The 20,500-nt window shown below is 34.1% G+C and overlaps 1 protein-coding gene and 2 pseudogenes across 1 annotated transcript; 2 read left to right on the forward strand and 1 right to left on the reverse strand.

The window, feature by feature from the left end:
* The first annotated feature begins 6,866 nt into the window (after positions 1–6,866).
* Positions 6,867–7,368, forward strand: LOC116117789 (pathogen-related protein-like). Its single transcript, XM_031403803.1, has 2 exons — positions 6,867–7,061; positions 7,180–7,368. Exons 1-2 carry the CDS (start codon positions 6,867–6,869, stop codon positions 7,366–7,368), a joined length of 384 nt encoding a protein of 127 aa, XP_031259663.1.
* A 6,865-nt stretch (positions 7,369–14,233) lies between these two features.
* LOC116117790 lies at positions 14,234–15,011 on the forward strand (annotated as a pseudogene).
* Positions 15,012–17,846: 2,835 nt separating this feature from the next.
* Positions 17,847–20,145, reverse strand: LOC116117791 (annotated as a pseudogene).
* Positions 20,146–20,500: the final 355 nt, after the last annotated feature.

The following is a 20,500-nucleotide window of genomic DNA, read 5'->3' on the forward strand; positions in this document are numbered from 1 at the left end:
TTTTTTAGATATAGAAGGATTTTCAGATTTTCCTTCAAACTTTAGGAATTAAGTTTATGTGATTAAGATTTGTTTATCAACCTTAAAGGCATAATCAGTTGATAGTCTTGTTTTTACGCCAACTCACTGTGCCACTACACCTAAAACCAAAGCAATCGGCTTCAATTTAAACTCTGAATTGTAAAGGATTTCATCAAATCTATTCATTATTCTTTATGCGAGGCTTGAATTTATTCATTAATTATTATATTTAATTATTTATTATTGTTAACCATGAAAACTTGGCTGATTTTAGGATTTGTTTGCGTTATAATTCTTATTGATTATTTATTTACAAAGTATATATATGTCACAGAAAATTATGATATTTAGGAATTAGTTAGGATATTTAGCTAAGTAGCACTGTAGAAGGGAAGTTCAATCGAAAAAGAAGCTAGCTAGCAAGTAAAATGAAATTAAGAATAGCACCACCAAGAGTGGGAATTGATAAGACTATTTTAGAAAAATGTAAAGCTTGGTGTCATTATCCATCTTCCATTCCACCATTTTTTATTAAACGTCTAGTTGCAGGTTATTTAAAGGTAACTTTAGCTAAAAGTTATTGCTTGGAATTGGGACCCATACAAGCAAGTGGAATCCATTTTGCGAGCTAACCAATGACAAACCATTATATCGGAGATTGCGAGAGAATGTTGTGAGATTGAATTATAGACCTAACATTATTCTAATAAATTTTATGTAAATAGAGAATTACAGGGGGTTTTTTGGAGCTCAAATCCTAATGTTTTAAAACTATGTAAATCCCAATGTTCCGAAAACTAGACCGGACTATGACCCATTCAAGGGTCCGGTTTCCGGTTGTATTGGTCGGTTGGACCGTTTTCTGTAAAATTATTTTTTAGTCCCTGAATGTTTGGAATTCATCAAAAACACGCCTACAAAACTCCCTTAAGGTTTGAAATCTATCCAAAACACCCCTGTCACGCGAAGAGACTGGTGATGGTGGCGGCAGCGACGATCGATGGCCAATCGAGGTTTGCAATCATGGGGCTTTTGAAGTATACGTGCCGACGAATCTGATGGTGGTGCTAGGGAGTTCAATCGGCGTCGGAAATCGTCGGAATCAACAAAAGAAGTCCGACGGTCACGTGAAGTTCAGGTGGACGGCGAGCGATGATGGCTGGACGACGGCCACTGAAAATGGCAGGGTTTTGTAGTGGAGATGTCGTCAAGTCTAATGGCGGTGTTTTCTCCCTCGATCGGTGCCGGAATCCGGCGGGATTCAACTGCGATTGGACCACGATTCGATACTATTCCGGCGGTCCAACTGCTTGTCCAATCCGGTTTAAATGTAATTAACGATTTCGGACCGAAAATGCCGTCGGTTACCGGTCGAATCGGTCCGACCGGACGGTCCGGTCCGGTTTTCAGAACATTGGTAAATCTAGCCCATCAAGCCAAGCCAGGTAGTAGCAAAAATTTGAGCCCAGCCGAGTCAATTTCTAGACCAGCCCATCCTAATTCACTCTCCTAGAGTTCCAACCTTCAATTTTTTTTTTTTTTTTCAGGATCCTAATTACAAATAGGCATGGCAATGTTCCCCGGAATTTCGGGGACCCATCTCGCCCTGCCTCATATGGGGCGGGGAAGCCTCGGTTTTTTCGGGGATAGGGGCGGGGGTGGGGGGNTTTTTTAAACTAATAGGGGGTAATTGATTTTTTATAGGGTACCCTGGAAAGGAACCGGAACCTGCATTTTAGGTTCTGGTTCCTTGAATTGAAGAACCTGCACTGTGCGGTTCCGGTTCCGGTTCCTTTTTTGGGGAACCTGCACTGTGCGGTTCCGGTTCCGGTTCCCCCAAAAAATGCAGGGTACCCGGAACCGCTCACCCCTAGGCAGGGGTGGATGATGTCTTTTCCCCGCCCTGTCTCGTATATAATATATAAAATTAAAAATTATATATATATACTTTTCACTAATACCCATATATTTCACCTAATTACATAATTATCCTATCTATATAAACCTATATTTTCCCAATTTCCCTCACCCTAAACAATTGAACAAGAACTAACCCTAACCCATATTTATGTATAATTAATTATGTTTAAATGATTAATCTAAGTGTTTGTTATGTGGACGAGAATTAACTATTGTGTTTGGTAATGATCAAATTAATTTATATTTATGTAAAATTAACGGGGTGGGGACGGGCCTCCAACATTTTCCTTTGGGGCGAGGAAGGGAAATTCTTGTCATCCCCGTAATGGGGATAGAGCGGGGGTGGGGAGTAATTTTGAGGGCGGTGATAAGTACGGTGAATGAGGTCCCTGCCCCGCCCCATTGCCATGCCTAATTACAAATGACCTTTCAAAATCAAAGTAAATTAAAGTCAACTATGCCATTTCAATCCACTTAAAAAAAAGGGAATATAATGATTCTTCACTTCTTATTTAATGCTTTATATGCTATCAAATAACTAGCAATGATGTTATCATCTTTTCTTCAACATTTTATTAAAGATTTTAATAAATTTAATAAAATCGATTTTTTAAGGATACATCTACCTCAGCCTTTTCATATTAAAAATAAAAAAATTAAAAAAAAAATTCATGTCTTAATTCATAAGTAATATGACATATAGGCTATTGCTATACGCTAAACTCAAAACCAAAGCAATCGGATTCAATTTAAACTCTGAATTGTAAGGATTTTATCAAATTTATTCATTATTCTTTATGTGAGGCTTGAATTTATTCATTATTCTTTAGCTAAAAGTTATTGCTTGGAATTGGGAGTTTTGGGATTTTAATTTGTAAGTTTGTCGAGATAAGTGACATCAGAGTTTGAGGAGTGTTGTCTACTCCTTTCTTAACGATATTTGTCTCCCTCAACAACTAGAGCTGCCATATTTTTAAAGTTATGTATGGAAGATTAAGATTTAATTGGAGTAGAGTGATTTTTTTAAGTGACCGAGGGTTTCTTTATATAGACAAAATGTGGTAGACATATTGTTACTTAGAGTTAGGCAACTTGAGTGTCATTAGACTCATCACACACAACGTACAAAGTCAACAACTGGATATAAATGGGCGATGATGAACTATTGGCACCTCAATTCACTTAAATGTATGTTTGAATCTTATCCAAAATAAATGGGATACTCATTTATCAATTAAGGAAGACGATTATACAATACTCCTCATCCTCAAGCTCTGATCTCACTCATCTCGAGGAATTTACAAATTAAATCCCAATTCCAAACAATAACTTTTCGCTAAAGTCACATTTCAATAACCTGTAAATAGGGATTAATAAAAAAAAATGGTGGGTAATGGAAGGTGGACAATGACGCCATGCTTTACATTTTTCTAAAGAGTTAATGACTTTTTCCCACCCAAATAATGGGTTAATGATGTTTTCTCCCCATAGACTTTTAAATATCATTTATTATCTAAATTTATATTCTGACGACGAATAGAGAGTAAACTCGTTCCAGATTATTTGGGCTTTTGAAGATAAGAGATCAATGAGCCTTTTGGTGATGAAAGGTTAGATTTTGATGGTTGGTATTGATCAGAATTTGACTTGGGAGGAGTGACTGCGTAAACCCTAATCACTCAGTTGTCGGCGATTGGTGAGGTCTATAAGAATAGGGTTTAAAGGGTTTTAGTGAGTGATGATTGGGGAAAAGAATGGTGGTGGTGCTAATAACTTTTGGCTAAAGTCAAATTTAAATAACCTGCAAATAGGGATTAATAAAAAATGGTGGATAATGACATATCCACAATGACGCATGCTTTATATTTTTCTAAAATGGTCATCCCCATTTTGGTGGTTCTAACCATAGTCTTGTGTTGGCATTGTGTAATTGCTAGCTTCTATTTTAACTGAACTTCCCTTCCAACTTCACTAAATATCATAAATTTCTATGACATGTATACTTTGTTATAAATATATAGTAAGAATTAACAATAATAAATACAATAAATGAATAAATATAAATAAGCCTCTCATGTTAGAGAGAATTCTTTACAATTAAGAAATTAAATTGAAACTGATTGCTTTGGTTTTGGACTTAAATGTATATATGTTAAATTACTTATTAATTAAGACATAAATTTTAAAATAATTTTTATTTTTTAATATAAAAAGACTGAGGTAGATCGATGTTAATAGTCTTTTTATAATGAAGAATAGATGATAACATCATTGCAAGTTATTTGATAGCATATGCAATCATTAAATAAGAAATGAAGAATATATATATCCTCTTTTTTTCATTGACTTTTCATTGCTTTCATTTTTAAAGGTCATTTGTGATTGCTTTCATTATAGTTTTATATTATATAAGAAATTTTATGTAAATGGAGAATTACAGAGGTATTTTTGGAGCTCAGATCCTAAATGAAAACTTTTTAAACCTATGTAAACCCAGCCCATCAAGCCATGCTTGGTAATAGCAAAATTCGAGCCAGGCGTAGTCAATTTCTGGACCAGCCCATCCTAATTTACTCTCCTAGAGTTCCGACCTTCAGAGTTCTTTTCAGAATCCTAACTACAAAATTTCAAATGACCTTTCAAAATCAAAGTAAATTAAAGTCAACTATGCCATTTCAATCCACTTAAAAAAAAAAAAATGAATATACTGATTCTTCAATTCTTATTTAATGACTTTGTATGCTATCAAATAACCAGCAATGATGTTATCATCTGTTCGTCAACATTTTATTAAAGATTTTAATAAAATCGATTTTTTAAGGTTACATCTACCTCAGTCTTTTTATATTAAAAAAAAAAAAAAAAAAATCATGTCTTAATTCATAAGTAATATAACTCATAGGCTATAGCTATACACTAAAGTCTTAAGTAATATAACATATAGACTATCGCTATACACTAAAGTCCAAATGATATAGAATGTCTAACAGATGAATTATTGGAGAGAGTCGAGCGTCAAAAGCTGAAACACGGGCGTGCCAACTTAAAACAATTATAACTTTTGATTCTAGAGAAGTTACGGAACCTATAAGATATCAACGAAAAACTCATTTTAGTCCGACAACATGGAACCTAGTTTCCCGATTGGAGGTTGTTTTCGAGACCAAAATCCACTATTTTTGCGCGTTTCAAGCCCGTTTAAAAGTTTTCAACACATTTTTCTTCTTTTATTTAGAGTATTTTCGTATTTTATAATTAGTCAACAGTGAAAAATTCTGTTTTAATTAATTTTCGAGTTTAATTATGATTTTATTTTCTTGTTTAATTAGGAATTTTGTTATGGTTGGTTGTCACCACCCTATATAAACATATTATTAATTTTTTTTAGATATAGAAGGATTTTCAGATTTTCCTTCAAACTTTAGGAATTAAGTTTATGTGATTAAGATTTGTTTATCAACCTTAAAGGCATAATCAGTTGATAGTCTTGTTTTTACGCCAACTCACTGTGCCACTACACCTAAAACCAAAGCAATTGGCTTCAATTTAAACTCTGAATTGTAAAGGATTTTAACAAATCTATTCATTATTCTTTATGCGAGGCTTGAATTTATTCATTAATTATTATATTTAATTATTTATTATTGTTAACCATGAAACCTTGGCTGATTTTAGGATTTGTTTGCGTTATAATTCTTATTGATTATTTATTTACAAAGTATATATATGTCACAGAAAATTATGATATTTAGGAATTAGTTAGGATATTTAGCTAAGTAGAAATGTAGAAGGGAAGTTCAATCGAAAAAGAAGCTGGCTAGCAAGTAAAATGAAATTAAGAATAGCACCACCAAGAGTGGGAATTGATAAGACCATTTTAGAAAAATGTAAAGCTTGGTGTCATCATCCATCTTCCATTCCACCATTTTTTATTAAACGTCTAGTTGCAAGTTATTTTTAAAGGTGGACTTTAGCTAAAATTATTGCTTGGAATTGGGATTTTTGGGATTTTAATTGTAAGTTCTCGAGATAAGTGATATCAGAGTTTGAGGAGTGTTGTATACTCCTTCCTTAATCGATAAAAGATCACGTTGATTGTACTGGATTTGTTTTCAAAATAATTTGGGACATATAATTCATCATCAACCAATATTTCCAAATGTTGACTTCGTTCATTTGTGTGATACTCAAGCTACCTTATTCTACTAAGCAAAAAGTCTACTACATTTTGCCTATATAAAGAACTCTGTGTCCACACAAAATATTCACTCTACTCCATTAATCTTAAACTTGCAAATATAGAAACTTAAATGGCAGCTTTAGTAGTTGAGGGAGACAGATATCGTTCTCTCCTACATGGGAAGAAAGAAAATACCAAATGGAGGTTTGGTACCCTTCCTAACTACAATACTGCAACAAACTCTTTGAAGAAGGCAGAACTAAGGTCTCTTATACGTTCTCTTTCATATAAATTCTATATATGTTTAAATTATTCTCTACTTTATATGTGGATTTTTTATTACTATAGAGATCACCAATCTAACTTGTTTATATATTCTGCATGGAAGGTATGGCCTGCTGGATCACTTGAGAAAAGTTGCAGAACCTTGCCAAGTCATGGGAAATGGAAATGATCCAAGACTCGTATTGAAGACTTCAAGACAATTGATACCAACAGTTTACTTTCACCTCAATGGTTATATAATTATTAACACCAAATAATAAACACTTAAGCAACAATTCAAAAATGAATTAGTTTTTGCCATGTCTTAATGTATCTATATATATTTGAAACATGTACATGTTGATCATGATTTACAGGAAGAAAGCTCAAACTATTGAAAAATAAGTAAGCTTGATGGAGGGTATGGCCTAAATTGGCAACTTCCCGCCAAAGGAGTTAAGGGTGTACAACCCAATTGATGATGAAACGCAGCTTCATATATGAAGACTTTCTCAACAACATTCCCAAAGGATTTGCTATGGAGTTTCTCCAAGTTTATAGTGGCCCTCCAGTTATTGCTTACAAGTTCAGGCACTGGGGTTTCATGGACGGTCCTTTTAGAGGGCATGCCGCTACTGGGGAGATGGTAGAGCTCTTTGGCATGGCCATGTTTGAGGTTATTTTACGTCTCTGCTAAATTGACTATCGTGATTTAAGTTCTTCTGTGTATAATACTATATAAGAATAATACTATAAGTACTAAAAAAAATGTATTCTTTTTCAATGTGAAACAGGTGGATGAAGATATGAAAATTGTGAAGGTGGAGTTCTTTTACGATCGTGGAGAATTGCTTGCTGTTCTCCTCAAAGGTGCCAAAATAGATGGATCATATTCATCTAAAGAAGCAGCAGCACCCTTAAGCTGCCCTGTTCTCAGGAACAATTATAATGGCTGGCGAGTATTGCCATGCCAACTTTCATAGTACAAAAATAAATAAAGGAAATCTCAACTTAACTGTTCTCAAGGCATGTGTTAAAGTGAATTTCATGATCCACAATCTTACAAGAAGATACAATTTACAGTGGATGACGTGTTAAAAGCTGTAAAGTTTTATCCTTTTGTAAACTTGTGATACTACATAATTCCTTTAATATGTGTTTAGAGAACATATGTTAAGAGAACCTGTAAAATAATAAAATGTTTAATTAATCCTAATAAGATAAATAGAGAAAGGGAGTGACTATATAAATAATTGCGCTCATAGTGGGCACCTGGGTATGCAGTTTGAGAGATCCCTGTTCATCTGCAGTCAAGATTCAACCTGTAGCAGCTAAGTGACTTGCCTTTAATTTTCTTTTATATTGAAATTGTCATGCAGCTGTTTTAATGTATAATTATGTGTATAATGAATTTAAGTTTAACTAATCTACATGTCATTCTGTCTTAATCTATGGGTGCTTTACTTCCAAATTCAAGGCTATCATATTCATCGTCACTTAAGCTCTCAAACAACCATGGCCTTAACCCTTAAACGGCAATATATATAGAAAACATTCTTATCAGATTTTTTTAAAATTTTAAATAATTATTTATACATTTAATTTATTGTTACACTAAACAAATGATAGTATTAATTTAATCTGATCCAATTCTATTCAATTTACTCTAATCCAATATGAAAAAATTAATCTATTCTAAATAACGGATAGGGTTAAGTAATAAATTACTAAGCAAAGACAAACACATTATCTACTAAAATCATAAAATATTTTAATTATTTTGGATGCCGTGTCTTGAACTAGGGCTGATCAAAATCCAATCAGATGATTCAGATCTAATTAAAGGGGGTGTTTGTCTAAGCTTATAAGCTGGTCAAACTTGCTTATAAGCTCTAAAATTAAGCTGACCTGTTTGTTTATAATCTTTTTGAGCTTATAAGTTGAGCTTATAAGCCAAAAAAAATAAGTTGGGGGGAGGTACTTTTTTTTTTTGGCTTATAAGCACTCTGCTTATAAGCTAGTTTGACCAAGTATATTACCACATTATCCTTATTTAATTTTAAAATTTCATAGTATACCCTTGTTTAATGTAGTACCCCTTTTAGTCATTTTATAATAAAATGTACTTATAAGCCATATTTTACCAAACACGTCAACTACTTATCAGTCACTTATAAGTACTTTAACCAAACACGTAATTGCTTAAAATTTTAAATGCTTATAAGCTAAAATTAGCTTATAAGTACTTGTTGCTTATAAGCTAATTTTCATAAGCTCAGACAAACACCCCCTAAACCGACCAATCCAATCCAAACCGCTCCAATTTTGATGGTTTCGATAATTTAATTGGATTGGACTGGATTTTGATAATCCAATTGGGTTGTTAAATTTGCTGAGTAAATCCAATTTAAAACCAATCCAATCCAAGCATATAACTTTATAAATAAAATAAAATAAGTCTAAGGTCAAGTAAGTAAATAACATTTGACTTAAAAAAAATTTTGATTGTATATTAATCTTTTAAAACTTTTGTTTTATCTTTGCCAAATGAATAAAAAAGCCTGGAGTCAATTTCGTCATTTGCTATCTAGCGAAGTATTAAGTGTTGAAATGATATTCATATCTACAACATGGATTTAGTTTAACAATTTTAGTCCATTTTATTATTTGCAATTATGTGACAATGAATTTATTTTTGGTGTTTGATAAATTTATTGAATGTTGTTATTTAAGCCCCATCAAACCTCTTTCTAGTTCCAGACACCGAATTTAATAAAATTTATTAAATAAATTATGTTCACAATTGAATTCCAAAATTTTCCCTATCTTCTTCCTCTATTATTATTTTTAACCAGTAATGGTTATACAAATCTGTGAAATATATTATACAAATCTATGAACTACATGGAATTCTAAATACTATTGGTTACAAATCTATGAAATATATGGAATTCTAAATACTATTGGATACAACCATAAACAAAATCTTTAATCTACAAAACAAGAAAATATTTTCGTCATACTCTTAAGTTTTTTTTTTTTTTTTTTTTTAATTTTGAAACTTAAAATTATCTCGTATCTTTTACTCTTAATTAGTTTTGAATGAAAAAAAAAAAAAAAATTATTCGTATAATCAATCTTAAAGTATTAGTTTTATAATTTTTTTTTCTTCAGAAAACTTGTGAAAGTTTCCTCATGTTTCCTTGCTTGTGCAATAACAATGATATTGTTATGCCCAATTCCTGGATGGTCAGATTTGTGCCACATGTCCCTAAAGTATATCAATGCTCGACGACCAAGATCCTCCCACGTGACACCCCCTTGGTGCTTGACTTCCACCATAAGGTGATTATTGCCATAAGTATGGGTTAAACTGCCATTACCATGGTCCGGTCTACCACAAGCATGGGTTATACTAACTCAAATCCTAATTAGGAGGATTATACGTGCAAGAAACCCCATAACACCCACTCTCAACCATTGTCAGACGAGATGGGTATAAAAAGAGCCCGCGGCCTTCGTTTCAAACTTCGATTCTAGTGGTAGTAAAGTTTAGGAGATAAACACTTAGATAATTTTAGAAAGAGTTAAAGAGAGTAGGTCGAGAGAACCAAATTCATTGGTCTCATGGTCCCTTTTTAACCTCAGTAGACCTTGTAACACCCCAAAAAAATGACATGATAGTGGATGTATGTTTGGTTTTCATAATCGCTGAACCACTATAAAATTTCTCTTGTTCTTTGCTTTAGTATGTCGCTTCGACGACTTTGCTAGTTATCCGTAATCATGCACACATCTTGCTCGATTTCCTCTGGAATCGGCTGGATTTATCTGATTGGTATGAATTATCGCATCAATAGATATGGGTAGCAAATTAAATGCTGTATATTTAATTAATTTGTATCTCAATTACTTAATAAATGATATGACACATGCATTTAGAATAACCCAATAACGATGATAGGAACACCGAACACTTATTGGCCATATGTAAGATCCATGATTCCAAATGTAACATAAAGTCTAATTTGTTCTATGATACTCTATGCGAGTAAGCGACTTTTTCCTTTTCCTACCCCAATAATGGTCTAACGATACTTTTTCACCCAAAAAATTTTAAAATACAATTTTATTACCCAAAGCATAATTCTGTTAATAATGTTAATAAATTTCATTATGAAGAATAGCAGGATGATCAAAAGTCCGTTATAATGGTCAATTAAAATTATGCATCAAAAATCAAAATTTAAAATTCCACTTTGCTAAGAAAACAATGAACGACGAAGGAGGGATGCAATTTATGACCGACGAACAACAAGTACGAAGTTTCGGGGTTTGAGAGGTTTTGAAGAGGGGAGGTTAGAGGTTAAAGGGTGGTGGAAGATTGAAATTTGGCCGCTTGAATCAGGCAGAATCGACGCAAAAAAGGGAAACCCTAACTTGCGGTGGCCGACGAACGATGGGGTAAACGATGTGGGGATCAAGGGGGTTTTGGTTAAGGGAGAATAGAGAATCTGGTGGTGGTGATGGGGAAGGTCAACGACACCGAATTCCTGCCAAATTGACCAAAGATGGCAATGCGAATGTTAGGAATTGATCTACCCAATGTAGCGGAAAAATAAAAATAAAGGATAGATCAATGGCCCTTTTTTTGCCAAGATCCGGGTATCGATTAAATTGCTTACATGTTAAAAACCTAGTTAGTAAATACGTGTATAAAATACGTATTTATGTATTTTACAAAGGACTACCGAATTATTCGCGAATTATTGGAGTATCCGTATAATTCGCGAATTTTTGAAAAAAAAAAAAAAAAACTAATTGGAATGACGTCGTTTTAGTGGGGAAGAAGAAATCAATGGTAAGGTGTAAGAGAAGAGATTGGAAAAGGGGGGAATAAAAAAATAACCCTCTCAAAGACATCCATTTTCCCGCCCATTCCCCCACACCTGACACCCTTACATTTTAAACTCAAAACACATACAAAATCATTTCATATTTTAAATTATTTCCATGCTATCTAATAAATTAGATTGGATTAATGAAATTAAAATAATAATTTATTGTGAAAAAAAAAACTGTCATATATTATAGGTATAAAATAATAGTTAGACTATTGTAACACTAATCTTTTATATAGATTTGTGTGACAAAATTTTAGTTTTTGATTTAAATAATTTAATGGATTAATGGGAAGTTAAAATTGTTTGCATTTAATATCAAACTTATCAAGTTTTAAATTAGTAAAAAATCATGGCTAAATATTGTGTTTGAGTCTGGAGACTATAATTTGAATATCAGTTATATATTGTATATTTGTGTTATTGGTTAATTGAATATTTTGCATTTGAAATACTATATTGATTTTAGTCAAGTAATCCATAAAAGTATTAAAACTAAGATTGATATTGCCGTATTTTTCAAAACGTATTATTGACAATGCACCATATTAAACTTGTACCGTATTTTTCCCGTATCCAAATTTTATAGTCGAATTTTTATAAACGTATTTTTCACTGTTTGCCATATTATACCCGTAAAATTCCCTTACCCTGTTTTTGCCGTACCCGTATTTACTAACTAGGGTTAAAAACAAAATTTTTGTACAAAATAAAATAATACATTCAAAGAATCAGGAATCTTACACACGTTTGAAGGCTCCTTCAAGTATCTATGATTTTATTTCGTTACTGATTCAATATAGAATTACACGTACGTTGATTCATACGAAGATAATCCGAAGAACCAATCGTTGTTTTGTTAAAACAACAAGGTGGCTTCAAGAATCAAAGATCTTCAAAGAATCAAGAAGAGAAAAATATTTCTCTTCAATCAATGAACAAGACATGAGAGAGAGAGTGGGTAGGTGGCTGGGTTTTTTTTATTGAATGAAATTGTTATATTGTTTTAATTTTAAGTTGCACTTATATAGTGTAACAATTAAAACTGTATTCCAATAAGGAATAGTCATGGACTCCAACCTTAATCCACCATTGCAACCAAGCACCCTTTAATTGGTATTTTAAAATTTAATTAATTATTATTATAATTAAAATCAATATATATATTAACATTTAATTAATAATAATAATCCATTTAAATATATGCGTACATATATTTAAATATAATTACACTAATTTAATTTTAATATTAAATTAAATACAAGCAACAGCCTCAACAAATTTAATTACACTGTGAAATTACCAAAATACCATTTCATTCTAAAAGACGAAAATTTCCCTTTCATAAACTGATTTTTAAATTATCTTTTAAGTGTGTGACCCATAGGCTCCTTATCATATTGACAATGAGTAGTATCGTGATTAACACCAATTAATCGTCTCATTACACACAGACCAAAATTGGCCCCTAGCAAGGCATCATGGCCATCCGATAGATTCGGATTCAGTGAAATAGCTATCCATCAATGATATGGTTACTGTGCAATCAAATCATTTTATCATATTGTTATCTCATCGAGACTGAGGTACAGAAATAGTGTCAACCTTAGTTATTCTCGACATCTTTGTATTCAGTTACTAGACCAATAACTGGATAAATAAATTGGATTGAACAACAACTAAATCCTATTGTGACCACATATTTAGTTTCATTGCCATTTACTGAATTGCGTAGTGAGATAACTGCTCCCGTACCTGGGAGTGATGAATTCTTTGTCGATCCACCATAGTCTTGATACACTCCTTGATGCAGTCAATCACTACCGTATTGATAGTCTGAATATAACTACGTTAATCTAGTGTCAAACTATACCAATTGATGCACAAAGTGCTCTAGTGATCTCAAGTCTAAGGATTACATGCACCACCATTTGTTAGAGGATTTATTACATAGACATTAGGGTTACCATCCATATGGAATCCTCTAGTGGGTTTGTCTAGTGAACTTGCCCACAGCAAGCACTCATGCGTTGCACCAGGCTGTCAGCAAACAACCTTGACAAGTGAGATCAGTTATTGTCTTTCGACAGGGTCATTCAAAATTATGATAGTCTTATTGTATTATTTGTGTCCTTGGTCAGAATAATACTGGGGCTACAAACATTTCTAGAATGACCACCATATGTGATCATAAGGTTCTCACTGTCAAGATTTGAAACACTTGATACCCTCATCACGGTTCTATCATCCTAAGGACATATATCAATACATATAGATATGATTTACACAATATAGAATAAAATATTTTTTATTGATTAATAAACATTATTACAAAGAGTCAATTTTACAATAATTGATTGACTCTAGGACACCTACTATAACAAAATGCTAGGTTTCAACCTTTGATGTAAGCGACTGTTGCGACTTTCTCGCCAAATTCTAGTCGCTCCTTGCTCCAAAAATCATCCCCTTCACCACCTACTGCTTCACCGACATCCCCCAACCAAAACCCTCAACAGCCCTGGCATTAGTTGCTTGCTGTTCGCCGTCCACCACTGTCACCTAGGGTTTTTACGCTTTTGGAGTTATTGGGCTCGATTGGAGCTAGTTTTGGAGTTTTTGAATGGAATTGATGATTGGGAATGTTTTAGAAGTGTTTGGTGTTATTTTTTTGGGTTTTTGGATCGATTTCGGCATTGAAGACCAGAGATTTTGAAGTTGGCACTCCAACTGTTTGACAAAAGGCCTGATAAGAGAAGAAGAAGGGAGAATGTGTTTTTGTCTTTGCAATGAATATCATTGTATTTAACGGAAATTATTAACGAAATATAACGTTTGGGTAATAAAGTTATATTTTAAAACTTTTTGGGTGGAAAAGTGTCATTAGGCCATTATTGGGGTGGGAAAAAGTCGTTTACTCTACTCTATGCTTGCTTAGAATAATAAGATGGCAACTTCGGGTATTGTGGGCGATAAGTATCCTTATCTCTTACAAGTAGATATAGAAAAGAATACCAAATGGCAATTTGGTTCACCTCCTAACTATGAAGTTGTCAATAAGCTTCCTGAAGACGGCAGAACTAAGGTCTCTCTCCCTTTTTGTTTCTCTTTTATAATTGATCTTATGTATATATTAGTTCATGTTCATGGCCCAATAGTGTTAAATATCTAACCTGTGATTCTGCCTGGAAGATTTGGCCTCCTGGATCTCTTGAAGAAAAGGTGCAGAACCTTATAAAAACATGGGAAATGGAAAATTTCCATAAAGTAAACATTGAAGACTTTAAAACACTTGATCCAAAGGAGTATACTGTCAGCGTGTAAATGGTAATTAACCAACCGAAATACATGAATTTGAGTCACCACGTAATTGTTTAAACATTTTTATCATCATTTGCAATTGCGGGAAGGAAAGCGCTAAGTTTGGATGATATAAGCAAGCTTGGCGGCTACAACGCATTCCTGCAAACTTCTTTGCCGGAGTAAAAGGTGCTACAAACCCAGCTGATGAAACTTCAATATCATCACATAGGGCTCTCACCACAACTTTCCCTAGAGGGTTTGCTTTGGAAATTCTCCAGGTTTATTCTGGACTTCCGAATATTGTTTGCAAGTTCAGGCACCGGGGATACATGGAAGGTCCTTTTAAAGGGCATGCCCCCACTAGGGAGTTAGTATAATTCTATGGCACGGGCATTTTTGAGGTGTCTCTTCAACTTCAGTAACACTAAATATTTCTCCCTTTATTGTTCTGTCACTATGGGTTAATGCTTTTCTTTGTAAAACAGACGGATGAAGAGACGAAAATTCAAAATTGTGAAGGTGGAGATATTTTGCGATCGTGGTGAATTGCTTGGCGGTCTTCTGAACTCTGAAGGGTGCTAAAATGGCCGAACGACTTACGCATACTCAAAGTTTGCCGAAATGATAAGTTGGTACCCAAAAGGTTTTGAAACGACAAATAGGTACCTTCCGTCATGTTTTGTTAGTGATTTTCGTTTGATAATAGTGAAAAGACTAGAATGCCTTTGAAAGTTTGATATTTTAGTTTTTTATAAATTTAAAAATTTCTAAAAAAACCCCCTAAGTTTGCTAATTTGACTAAATATCCCAATATATAAAATTTTTAAAAAATAACAAAAACACCCATGCCACCGCAATGCCAGATTCCGGCCACCACCGCCGGAATCTGGCCAGCATATTGTGTTACGACACAGACCCGTCGAATCTGTGTCGTAACGCGTAGATCTGGCATTTTCCGGCAAGATGCGTGACTTATCTGGCCGGAAAAGGCCAGATCTACGGCCAGATCTGGCCAGAAAATTGCGTTACAACATAGACCCATCGGATCTATGTTGTAACGTGTCGATCTGGCATTTTCCTACCAGATCTGGCATTTTCTGGCCAGATCTAGCCGTCAAGGCCAGATCGACGCGTTACAACACAGATCCGATGGGTCTGTGTCGTAACGCAATATTCCGACCAGATTCTGGCGGTGGTGGCCGGAATCTGGCACTGCGGTGGCGGGGGTGTTTTTGTTATTTTTATATATTGGGGTATTTAGTCAAATTAGCAAACCTAGGGGGTTTTTTAGAAATTTTTAAATTTATAAAAAACTAAAATATCAAACTTTTAAAGACATTCTAGTCTTTTTACTATTATCAAACGAGACGGAAAGTACCTATTTGTTGTTTTAAAACCTTTTGGGTATCAACTATCGTTTCGGCAAACCTTGGGTATGTGTAAGTCGTTCGGCCGTGCTAAAATAGACGGCTCGGTTGAAGCAGCAGCTTCGAGCTGCCCTGTATTCAAGAGCCTGTCTATGGCTAATGTTGCCAGACTATGCTTTTGTAACACTAATAACAAACAATAAATGCTCAAACTGGGCACTTCAGTTTGGGTGAATGAAGTAAAGCATTGTTTCTTTTCTTTGTTATGACTTTCAGATTGAATATTTGTGAAGCTGATTTAAAGCTTACAGGACATACATTATCAGCTGATTCGTCTTATCATGGCGTTTTATGAATATTTCATTCCCAAAATTATGAAAAAACATGGAATGACAGATAAAAAGAAAACATTCTAAAAAAAAAAAATGATTTCGCCTTTTGTTAGTAGTAACATAAACTACAATTTCAGGAGATTCACTACAATACATGTTCTGGAAAGCAGATTTCTCATTTCTGGACCCAAACAAGCAATACAATTACTAACTCTCTAATAATGACAACATTTTCTCTAAGCTGCAGCCAAATTTATTCTATCTATTCACCTTTATATAATTTGAATTGAGAAAAGAACAATTTTGAACAGACATTATACTATCAGCTCAAGCATCTATCATGCGATTGTTTAGGTTGATTAATTACATTCGGATCATGAGAAATAACATGCAGTGGTTAATTTACTGAGCCCAAGGAGAGACCCAGTATAAGAGCTGGTCCACAATCTGCACAACCTTCAATTTCAGGACATCCTTTGGGTAAGGTATTGCCCGATGAGGATCCACGGCCTACTTTTTTACGTCTAAGTGAACCTGACACCCATATGGATCTTCTTCAAATTGAGACCTTACGAATGCCTCCCCTTTCAAGGCTGCCTCTCTGGAAGTTGATGAGCTGGTTGCCAGAGTAAAAGAATCTTGACTCAGGAAAGCCAATGGCGGAGCGATGCAAATGTGAAAACTACCCTCCTTGAAATCATAACTTACACCGGTCGATAGGCAACAATATTGGAAGCGTTTAAACCTAAACAGTTAAAGGAGAAAACCTAATATACCTAAATTAACAAGAAAGCTGACGTGAACAGACCAAGTTGTCATAGAAACTAATGGACTTGGCTTCTGTACAAACACAGAATTAATACATGCCAGATACACGGCTATTATTTGCTAAAGTTGTGAGAATTTTAAGGTGCACAAACGCACAAACATGGAGACATTCACACAAGGAAAGATAAATTGACTGAGCTTGCACACACAAAAAAAGGACAGGCTATCCATGTCCAGTGGGCCTAGAGGCTCTCTCTTCAAGAGAATCACGGAGATTGAAATTGCAGGTCTCTCTTTGCTTGAGATCAAATTATCATTAGCCAAACCAAAAATAAAAAAGAGGAAAGGTTGATTAATGATTGGCAAGCTGGGAACTTCTAGATGTGAACCTCCTCCATCATCTTTGTTATAGTGAAAAGGATGCATATATAGCCTCTTTATCATATAATTACTCAGACTTAATGATGACAAGGACGGTGCCAACATTATAAATGTTTCATTTGATCATCAAGGGCAATTCTACATTAATCTTCTACATGAATGTGCATACAAGGAGCCTCATGTACAAATTTTGTGAAATTGATTTGTAACACTACTAAACACGGCCATAAAGACACTTCATTTTACTGTCTCTATTTCATCCTAGGAGCCAACTATGTACCTAAATGAAAATAAACAACATTCCGAAGAACTCCTTTTATCCTTTTACCCTATCTCAATATATTGCGTATATATAAAAGCTATGAATAAACAAACAGGGCACTTCTAATACAACACACTTACAGTTATGTTATGAGATATGTCCTGTAAGTTCGCGGAACCGACAGACACTAAATAAAGATTCTCAAACTATCTCTTGCATGCTCTTCAGTCATTGCCCTCCATTTCACACTTTCTTCTTTGCCTGACAGAAGTCACAATGCAACAAAGAATCAACATCAGATGGTTCAGACCTTCATGTAATGGAACCAGTTCCAAGAATATATATGAAGTTAGATTACTTATCTACAAAACAAAAAAACACTTGGGAGTAAAATATATCTTCATGACTCCAACCAACCAAAAACATCTTGGAATTAAATAAATATTATGGAAAACTCATCTCTTTTTCTTTCAACCACAGATAATAGACTGTTACTTAAAAAAAAAAAAAAAAAAAAAGAAGTCAAAACTCGACACAGACCTGAGTTGTAAAAAACTAAATTTCAAATGTCAAACAAGCCACACGGCTGAAAGAAAATTACTGGTGGGTCTTCCATAACATCCAAAGATAAATGTTGCATCAAAATAACTTCACAGTTGTATATAGGTCATGACAGGAAAAAAAATCCAGAAATTACAATGTGAAATCGTTTCTTATTGCAAACAACTTTCTGGATTCCTAGTTCAGTAATAAATGGTGAATCAACATAACTATACAAACATTTTTAATTTCACTATCAAATGGCAATGCTAGTAAAAACATTTAAAAGAAAGCATAAGACTCACCAAACATCCTTTTGTTCGGCAACATTCCAGTAACTCTGTGCCTCACTAGAGGACCGGCATCTTTCCTAGTCTCTCCACCGCTAAACAAAAGTATAGCATCCTCATCTTCGGCCACTATTTTGACTCCCTCCTCAATATGTGTTACAAAACTAGCAGCCTGACCAGGATACTTCTGATAGGCTCCAAAAACCAAGAATCCTCCTTATCATCTCACTCCACAACTACTAGTATATACAGAGTGTCCAGCAACCATTACAAGATTCTTTAGCGTCGAAAACGGATACTTATCAATCCCCATCAAAATTTCTTAGCTGCTCATCGTCCGAAAATGGCTCTCATATGCAGTCAAATGATCAATACAGTAACAGCATTGACAATGAATGAACAGCACAACAAGTGATGCAACTTCTTGAAGTATGAAGGCGATTAGAGAAAGATTTGATCATTTTCGGTTTCCGGGTTCTTTTAATAGTCCCTAATTCTATGTCGAAATCACCTCTTGGGTATGCATTGAAGGACTTGGGACTATTTGAATTTGACCCAATGAAAAACTGCTCATTATAATGCTAATTCAGCTAATGGGTTAGCAAATCGCAAATTCAAGCATACCCAGACGAAATCTAAAAAATTATGAAATGGATCACAATCATTAAGCGTATGGATCACAGATCATTAGCGATATTGGTTAAATATATGACTAAAATGAGGACAGAAACCTCACCAAGATGTTTTGAGTTTATTTGGTTTGAGTAGAGAGAAGATCCAAAGAAGGTTGTTTGGCTTGTTAATTGTAGTACGGATCCCCATTTTGATTCATTACATTTTATGTTAGCAGCTTGACCTTGAATAGGAAAGAAGACTGGACCTTGAGACTTGAGAGTAATTGTTGTTGTGGGAGATGGGGGACAAGAAGACGTAGCAGTTATGATTTGGATTTTCTGATCAGAAAGCCCAACAAATTTTGTTTCACTTCAGCCCATACTTGGTGCCAAAGACTAGAATAGGACAAGAGATTTTTGTGCACTTGGGCCTTAATGACTCACTGCAGGCCCAGATTGAATGAGGTCCACAATACACACGAGAAAGTGCTTATATTAAGATGACTTGTATCAAACACATAGATAAAACAATTATGGTCTACCCAAAAAAATGTACTTTGTTCATATACAGTTGTAATCTCATGATGTTATCACGGTTATAGGTATTTAATATTCATTTTTGAGATATAAAAACCTATGTTAATAACCTCTTATAAAAGATTTGATATCTTTTATAATCCAGATGAGTCTGATAATTAAATTTTCACACAAGAATAAATTGGTTTTTTATTTTTTGGCTTTTGTATAATATCTAAAGTTAGAATGAATGACTTTTTCAGGACTCTATAGTCTATACAGAAAACCTTTAAACGTTTCAGCCCTTTGTGGGCATCTTTGTGCTTAGTGGAACTATTTTTGCGATTGCCTGCAATCCTAGGCAGTTTAATTCAATGGGAATTTATGCAAGAATAATGCCTTTTTGGCAACAAAATAATTGAAGGCAGCAGCTATTAGACAATTCCAACTAAAGAGAAGTTGAAGTTCCTTGTTTCCCAGTGGCATTTTGTGCGGTTTGGACGGCTGAGGCTTTCAGGATTACATAAATAAATCATAAAAACTTCTCTGTCTCTCCCACCCTCACGGAACAAGCTAGCAACCATGAAGAGAGACAAATTAATCTGCATTGAATTCACCGTAATAACTATGGCAGTTTTCTAACCCTCTTTCAAGACAGATCATTAATAAATTTAATTGACTTTGACCTGACATCTGTTGTGAAATTATTAAGTTAACAGCCTCTCCTTGCAGTTACATGTTCAGTGAAAGAACCCAAGGCCTCCTGGAAAACATATCAGTAATTTTCTGATAATAAATTACTATATATCTCTTATATTCTACCAGAAACGTGTATGTATAA

This window comes from Pistacia vera, unplaced genomic scaffold (genome assembly GCF_008641045.1).
Source record: "Pistacia vera cultivar Batoury unplaced genomic scaffold, PisVer_v2 Contig821, whole genome shotgun sequence".
Taxonomy (NCBI): Eukaryota; Viridiplantae; Streptophyta; class Magnoliopsida; order Sapindales; family Anacardiaceae; genus Pistacia; species Pistacia vera.

Bases quoted from the DNA above. Each gene is read 5' to 3' on its own strand.
- LOC116117789 (XM_031403803.1), top strand. From the start codon at position 6,867: ATGAAACGCAGCTTCATATATGAAGACTTTCTCAACAACATTCCCAAA. The intron at 7,062-7,179 runs GTTATTTTACGT...AATGTGAAACAG, and splicing joins TTGGCATGGCCATGTTTGAG to GTGGATGAAGATATGAAAAT.